Source organism: Scomber japonicus, chromosome 14, assembly GCF_027409825.1.
Source record: "Scomber japonicus isolate fScoJap1 chromosome 14, fScoJap1.pri, whole genome shotgun sequence".
NCBI classification, from domain to species: Eukaryota; Metazoa; Chordata; class Actinopteri; order Scombriformes; family Scombridae; genus Scomber; species Scomber japonicus.
In genome coordinates this window covers 10,377,223-10,385,800 of record NC_070591.1, presented here as the reverse complement: position 1 = coordinate 10,385,800, position 8,578 = coordinate 10,377,223, and the positions used below count along the sequence as shown (strand labels likewise).

The 8,578-nt window shown below is 37.9% G+C and overlaps 1 protein-coding gene across 1 annotated transcript; it reads left to right on the top strand.

Moving 5' to 3' along the window:
* Positions 1 to 2,203: 2,203 nt before the first annotated feature.
* thumpd2 (THUMP domain containing 2) lies at positions 2,204 to 8,397 on the top strand. The gene is made up of 11 exons (XM_053333054.1): positions 2,204 to 2,379; positions 3,437 to 3,575; positions 3,810 to 4,367; positions 4,484 to 4,632; positions 4,892 to 4,969; positions 5,094 to 5,146; positions 5,566 to 5,653; positions 5,943 to 6,014; positions 6,255 to 6,369; positions 7,352 to 7,472; positions 7,969 to 8,397. The coding sequence occupies exons 1-11, from the start codon at positions 2,281 to 2,283 to the stop codon at positions 8,279 to 8,281; spliced, it is 1,785 nt and encodes a 594-aa protein (XP_053189029.1). The 5' UTR covers positions 2,204 to 2,280; the 3' UTR covers positions 8,282 to 8,397.
* The last annotated feature ends 181 nt before the right edge of the window (positions 8,398 to 8,578 follow it).

Sequence of the window (8,578 nt, the reverse complement as noted above, 5' to 3'; positions counted from 1 at the left end):
AGCTCTGCATAAACACTTTGCATCTAAGGCTGCACTAATTAGTTCAACATGATGAAGTTCTGTTTTCTTTCCTCCACACTTTCCATCTATTTATCATTTTCTTTCCCCCTCCTATTTTCTGCTTCTTTCCCTTCATCGTAAATTCTCATCTTCCCCTCTTTTTTCTTCCATCCACCATTTTCAGTCCTCTTCATGCGTCCCCCCTCCTGCCTTAATTCCCTTCTGACCATTTATGGGGTGTGGAGGAGAATAAAAACAACTTTAATGTACAGTAATACATCACCCTATGGCTGGTGTGCCAGGCAGCATCCATTTTGTGAAGCTGTTGTGTTCACTTAGCAGCAGTGGGACTAATTATTGCAAATGGCAGCTGTTGAAAGGAGTATTAATGCTTCCTTTCTACATGGATACATCCAATATTATGGGCTGATGAAAGTAGTCACGGGCTAAATTTTTTAAAATGAACAAGAATGACAAAGAAAAAGGGGAAACCTGAATTTCGCCTTGTTAGTTACAGTAAAAGCTCCATAAATCAAATGTGAATTTAAATTAAAGCTGTCGCTGGCTAAAAGTACTGCAATCACCTTCTTTCTTTTGATGCATTTTGATGTAGCAGGATTTCTGACTGTGAGATACTGGTTGGTAATATATGACTAAATTATATGTTTTTTTAATGATAGTCATACTATACCTTTTCAAATATTGAGAAACTAGTCCTATCAATTCATTTTTGTTATGCGACCTCCAGTTGAAATCACCCATCACCCAGTTCCATCAACGTAAAGTAAAACCCATGTTCAGTGTATTTTCATATAATTATTCTCATTGTTATGAGCATGCACTACATTGTTGCAGGTTGCAGCAGCCTGTCAGCATTTGATTTGGTTTATGGCTCTAAGTAAAAAACAGTTACGCTGTTGATCGAATAAAGTAAAGGGATTAAATATATTTGGGGTCATTAAAATGTCAGAGAGAAAAAAGAAGGATATTTTTAAAAAAGTGTTAAAGAGAGTGTGTCAGGGCAACAGAGACACAGATGGAAGGAGGATCACTCAGACTCCAGTAGATAGAAAAAGTGGAGGTGCTTATTTATTTCTGCTGCAGGGTTTCCTTCCAAGTTTGGAGGAACACCTGTTCAGAGCAGCCTCCAGGTAATACACTGCAGCAGGCATGTGTGTTTGTGTGTCTGAAATTATGTGTACAAAATGTGTGCACACTTTTACAGTACCAGGGGATGTGTGTGTGTGTGTGTGTGTGTGTGTGTGTGTGTGTGTGTTTATGTGTGAGCATGCTGATAAGAGCTCTTACTTCAATCAATGTATTACAATGAATCACAAAAGGAAAGGTTGTTGCCGTGACATTTACTGCGCTGTACTGTAACACGCTATTATTAAAAAGACAATTAGTATGAACAAGTGTGAGCAGTGCTGACACATTATTACATCTACATTGTGATAAATACCACGTTGGGAAGGGTACTTTGCAAATGTAATAGGTTACAGATGACTAGTTACCCTATTTAAAATGTAATAAGTAATGTGACTATTTCAATTACTTAATCAAAGTAATAGTTTATTACATTTGATTACTATTTGATTACTTTTCTAATTTTCTAATGAATGTTTTCCACTGTCAGGGTAAGTGTACACATTAAGACCACCAAAATCTAAGTTGAGGGGTTTTTCATGCTGGCATGATTCATAAGGGAGATCATTTTGTATAAAGAAAGCTCTCTCTCTCTCTCTCTCATTTGTATTTGTATTTGAAAATGTATTCATTAGTTCATGTAGATTTTTGGAATATAAAATAAAAAAAGCAAAATCTTACATGTCTGACTTCAGATGTTTATAATCGTCAACATTTTCATAAATAACTTTAATTTAATTAAACATTTCTTCTCAGTAAGTTTGAAGGATAATAGTTGATTCATTTTGTAATCAAATTCAAAATCATAAATGTTGTTAAAAAATGTTATTGTTATATTACACTCACTATTCTTCTACTGTTTAAGAGAGACCCCTGCTGGCTAAAAATAGTCATTGCAGTTGATGACGTAGTTCCGTTTCCGGTGTTTCCTTTTCTTCCTAGGATGGTGACTCCCAACTGTGCCTCTGATTGGTTGGGTTGGTTAGGTACAAGCGCGTGATTGGCTAAGAGCCCTTCTATAGGTGTAAACAAATAGACCAACATGGCGACGTACTAGGTCTGAAAGTAGAGACGTGAGAAACTTTTGCAGGCATATGTGAGTGTTTGTGAAGACTGGACATAGTAAACGACACAATGACTGAACCGAGTTTATTTCGGTACTTCTGCACCGCCGGTAACGGGATGGAGAGGTTCTTAGTGGAGGAGGTGAAGACGAAGCTGGCGGCTGAAGATGTGAGTGATGAAGAGACAAACCAGCCTCAACCTGAATGAATAATGAATAAAAATGACTTATAATTAAAAGAGCTGTTTTTTCATAAGTCACAGCTTATTTAATGTACAATAAAAGTTAGCATTACTACACGTTTGTTACACAGATGTAGCATTAAATTTAAACATAGTGTCGTATGTAGCTTAGTCACATGTCTGTACCAGGACTGCACATGAAGATTATTTTCTTATCGATTAGTTGTATGGTTCGTTTAATGTCAGAACAATGGTGGAAATTTGCTATTACTCTTTCCCAAAGCCCAAGGTAATTTGTCTTTAATTTTATCTAGACAGGGGCAGTTCAAAATAAAACATTAACTTTATATAATGAGAGATGTATTGCACCAGGTCTTTATCAAAGTTGCCATTTTCCACCCGTTGTCCCTGAGCAGACAGTTGGAACAATAAATTAAATCAATGAAAAAATTCAATATAAATGTTTGTAAATATTGTCAGCCCCATATCCCAACCCAACTAATCACAATAATTCACTAATTTGTGCAAAGTTGCAACAATAAAACTATCAGGACACAGTCATTCTCACATCCTAAAACCAGTTTGCCCCCCATCCCAACTTTCATAATGTGCAAAGTATAAATGTTGTGTAATAAAATGAATTTGGTACAATGCTGCACATCTCAAATCCTGAACCCCCTGTGACTGTATCCAACATTTTGTCAAGCATGAGAAGGTTTAACTATGTGTAATACAAGTAAAGGTGACATCCTTAAATGTTATTCAAATATTAAACAAGTGAGAACAGACTCTTGTTTTGTCCTGACCAACAAATATTGATAGAATTAGTGGATGAATGTGGGGAGATGTCTTCTGTCAGCCAAGTTTACAGAACCCAAGAGACCCATTATTGCTGTGCAGGATTTTCTGTTGTTAGTTTCCCAATCAGGGACCCCCGTCAACCAGGTTTGTGTTCATGGGATCTCATGATTATTTAAGGTAGTAGCCTCACTCGTTGTCTTTAAACTCTGGCCTTGCTCTTTTTGTTGATGTTTTGTTTGCCCAGGTGTGTCAGATGCCAGGTAAAGTGTTGTTCAGCTCCTCTGCAACGATCGTCAGAGTCAGTGAGCTGAAGGCTGCAGAGAGACTCTTCCTGCTGTTGAAACAAGACTCACCTGTGATTTTGTCTGGTCACACCAACCCAGGTAACAGCCTACGCAGCAGATACACTGATAATATAAAAGCATTAGTGATACCCTGTCAGATATTGAACTGTTTCTCAGTTCTTGCGTAGCTTAAAAGTCACATTAAATGCATCATAACAATTATCTTCTAAAAGTAAAATCCCAGATGGAAATATAATTGACTTGCAATTTAGTGCCTTATTACCTTTTTTTTTATATCAACATTTTGATTTGTGTCCTGTTTGATTTTCACAGCAAAGGCAACCTTTGTGTTGCAGTCCAGACTTTTAGGCTCCTTGAATGAATGGACCAGTGCTGTAATGACATGGAGCCGCCTGCAGGGGGAGTTGGCAGGAAGGAGAACCACTGTCAACATACCAAGCACTTCCCTGAAAGGGAGGAGAAAGGGGGAGGAAGGCAGAGAGAATGAAGAACTGGGGAAAGAGGAGGAGAAGTGCAATGAGGGGTTCAGAATAAATACAGGAGAGCAGAGGGAGGAAGAGAGTGAAAAAGGGAGCTTGAGAAGTCCAGTACAGAGAGGCGAAAAGACGAGCAGAGAAACCTGTGGAGTTGAAGCCCAAACACTGGAGAAGAAAAGAAAGAGGGATGATGAAGAGGAGGCTAGTAGTGACAAAAATGTACAGAAACAGAGGATAACGAGAGAGGGTGATGAAGAGGAGAGGAGGGTGGTCAGCTGTGTACAAAATGGAAAAAAAGGAACAATATCAGAAACAGATTTGTATGGCTCAGGATCAGTTTGTGATCACACAACACCAGGACTAGACCACTGTGTTGTGGAAAATGTGGAACATGGTAATAAGATGTATATTTTTTAAATCTTTTATTTCAACTTTAATTCATTCAAGTTCTAAGTTTGACATTTTTGATTTCTCTTGTTATCGTTTCTTGTTTGCCTCCATGTCTTGAAGTGAAGACCACCAGAGGAGGAGATGAGACACTATTGCAACCCAGCAGGAACAAACCAGAGCCGCCGCTGCCGCCTTCTTCTTCTGTCCCCGTCTCCTTCAGGATCAGCTGCAAGTGTACTGGATCTCTGTCCCGATACCTCAGCATACAGGTAGGGGAAGTTAAGATGCAAATCACAAAGCCAAGGAGAGTTGGATTAAAAGTTAAAGGATCATAATACATTCCCATCTGATAATACATCACTCATTCATTTGTGGACTCTGTTAAAAGAGTTCAATGATTCAAACCATCTGAATAAAGGGCAGGGAAATTGCCATGTTCTCCATCGAATTGTCAGGAAGACATATTTATTAACACTCCGACACATACAAAAACAAGAAAAGTGTGTTTATACATTTGATCTAATACAGGAGGTGAGCAGAGTTATTGGAGCAGGTCTGAGCAGACAGTTGGGCTGGAAAGTTGACCTGAGGAATCCACAGCTGGAGGTAAACTTTGTTTTTATTGTGCTATAAATCGTCCTGATTGTATGATTTATTACGTCCATGGTATTAAAATGGCTGCAATATGCATGTGTTAATGGGTGTTACCGTTGTTTGTTCTTCTCTGCAGGTCAATGTTTACTTGAGTGATGACCACTGCCTGCTGGGGATACCACTAACCAGGTTATTGACTAAAACACACTCTTCATTTAACACTAATTCTGATTACTATTTGCTGTCATCCTAGAGTAGCCTCTTGACCAAGCAGACTTTGAACACACCAATATACTAACATACAATGGTGATGTCTGGTATACTTTTAATTGTGCTTTTCATTAGTTTGTGTCTTACTGCTTTGTGTCCTTATTGTCGTTGTTATGATGTATTTGTACCTCAGCTGGTAGCTAGAGTCCCCAACAGGAAATCCTGCTACATATGACCAAATATGTCCCAAACATTAAAATCCTGAATCCTAAACACATGTTAGTGACTTATAGACCTGTTTTAGAAGTTTTAATTTGCAGCTTTAATTCCTTTGATGAGCAGTCATAAGTGTAGCTAATGAATGAGTGTCTTATTGGGCTCTTGTTTCTTTCCTTCAGGTTACCTCTGGCTAACCGGAGCTACATTAAAACCACAGGACTGAGGTCAACAGTCGCCTGGGCTATGGCCTCACTGGCTCAGATACAGGTAATAACACACAGCTGCTCTATGTGTCTGCTGCTTTATTCATTGTACATTTATGACTTAACTATATGTTCACTTTTGTGTATGTATGTAAATAAGATGGTATTATTAAACTATGCAAATGCTCTCTCGGACTAGTTTAGACTCTATCAACTGTAACTTGACCTTCTGTATGATGAAATATACACTGATGCACACTGGTCAGACTGGGATGCCATATTACTCTTGAGTCATAGTCACACTGTATGGATAACCAACATTATATACTGTATGTTATCTCCGTTTTGCCCAGTCAGGTTTCTGTGTGGTCGACCCAATGTGTGGGGTGGGAACCATCTTAATCGAAGCAGCACAGGAACACAAGGTCAGGACAGAAAGTGTAGAATCTACTGTTTATTAATGTAAAGCATATTCTTCAGACATGCACTAATATGGTCTAATTGTAATGTTTCCTCATTGCAATTAGTGCATTTTATATGATTCCATTGACAGTTTTTTTTCCATTTGACAAAACTCTCGCTGATCTCACTAGCATATAGTGATAGCATTCAGTTGGAACAACACTCTTATAGTTTGAACTATGGTCTCTCTACTGGATCTTCAGGATGTCTGTTTCCTGGGTATGGACATTGACGATGGACAGCTGCAGAAGGCTAATGAGAACGTAGCATTTGCTGAGCTGGGAAACAGGATACATCTGCTGAACGCTTCATCTATGGGTAGGAAACCTGCACAAAATGATCACTGGGATAATCAGAAATGTATGAAGTCATGAAATCGTTTACATTATTTCATTAAGCTAAGGATCATTTCCACAGTAATCTCTAGTGGGTGCCTCAGGAGGATGACTTTCAATGTGTAGATAGATATTGTATATAAATAGTCAAAGGTCAAATGCCCAATAGATGTTAAATATGTCAAATTGTCTGTACATTGACTATTAAAAGTATTGGCAATTACAATGGTTTCATAGTTTTATGTACAATGATGTAAAATGTACATATTGATGTATATGTCATGATTCAGCAAAAACTCCAGATATCACACAAACAAAACATCTTGCATTCTTCCTATGCTCTGCAATAGTTAAAATGTTTAAGTTTTTACTAATGACTCATAGAAACTAGCCTCTCTGGTACCTTTCCAGCTCCACAGGATCATCTAGTGAGAAACAATTAATTGAAATACTCACATTTTTTTGATCATCATACGCCAGGCAGCAGAATTAAAGCAGACACATTTTAGTGTCATATTCAAAACCTGCCTGTTTCATCACATAGCAGTTTGTACTTTATAAATCAGCCTCACTTTAAGATAGCATCATGTCTGCCTTTTGAAATATGGAATATCCCAGCTTAGAATAACACCAGCTCAAATAGAAATACATTATGGTCACTGAAGTATAGTTGGCTGACATAACACATTAGCTGTTATGAATAGGCTTATTAATATTTCAAAAAAGGTAATTGAGGTATAAATGCATTTTTACTTCAAGGATATCCTGCTATTAGAAAATGAACTCTTACTGTAATTTAGTTGACTGTGGATCCAACACTGCATATTTTGGATGGGAATCAGTGAGTGGGAGGTGAGTGTGGACCCTGCTGTCATGTTCTAAATTACCTTTTGGCTTGTCTGTTTGTCTGTCCTCCCTTGTGTGTGTGTTGTGTGTGTGTGTGTGTGTTGTGTGTGTGTGTGTAGTGCTGCCTTTGCCCAGCTCCAGTGTAGATGCTGTCGTCTGTGACCTGCCATTTGGCAGAAAATTTGGCAGCAAAACAAACATGGCAGCCAACCTGCCACTCATCCTCACTGAAATGGAGAGGTTTGTGCCTTTGTGCTCCTGTGTCCAAATGTTTAGTAAAACTGAAAATGTTACTAGTTTTTCTGTGTATGCTAATGTAGGTTTGTGTTATGGCACTGTGCAGAATTCTGAGCCTATAAGTCGAGTTGCACGTCAGTATAGGTCCTAAACCTAATTTAAAATCTGATAATGTCACATCTTCTGTAGTTTTTTTTACGGTGAAACTTTCCTTTATATCATCAATAGAAATTAAATAGCAAAAGTAATCTCTAATTATCTAATAAAATTTGGCAGATGTACACATGTTGGTTTGTTTATGATGCTGTTATTGCAGAATGTATAGAAATGATTCAAATTAGCATGACAAATAATATGTCCAAAATATGTAGATGTGGTCTCGTTTAGGTTTTTGCAATCCTTCAAATATATTACTGTACATGTTTTTATTTCAGACAGTTATTTTAAATTATAAATCAAAATAAATACATTTTTTTAAAAACTATGTTTGTTTGTACAGAGTCCTCTGTGTTGGTGGTACCCTGGTTCTCCTCCTAAGTCCTCAGTTGTCCTGTCAACTGAAAAAACTCCTGGTGCAGAAAGACACCAGACCAAAGTCTAACCAGGAAACTGAGCCTCACACTGGGACACAAGACTGCCCATTTTCTCCTCTGTCATCCTCAAAGCAGCAGACTTTCCAACCAGACCATCAGACTGGGCTACAACCCAGTCCTCCTCCCCCTCTCTCCTCACTGAAGCACCAAGTGACTCTGAGAGTCAGCTTAGGCGCGATAGATGGACTCATCCATAAATATGTCAAGACAGACACTTGATCCTTACTGGTGGAAGTAACATTTCAAAGTAATTTTTAAGTAACAAGTATTTTTCTCTATATATCATGACCAATAAGTGTTTTTTTTTTTTATACCTACTCTGTAACATGTATATTTTGCTCACCTGCTGTTGTGTAATTGCAAATAAATATACATATTTTTGAAACAATGGTGAATTTTGAGTGTTGTGTAAACTGTGGATGAGGATTTTTTCCATTCCAGATAAATCCTCTGCCCACTTCCTTCCTATTCTACTCTTAATTTGCATTCAAAGCGTCTCAACTGCATGTAAAAGGT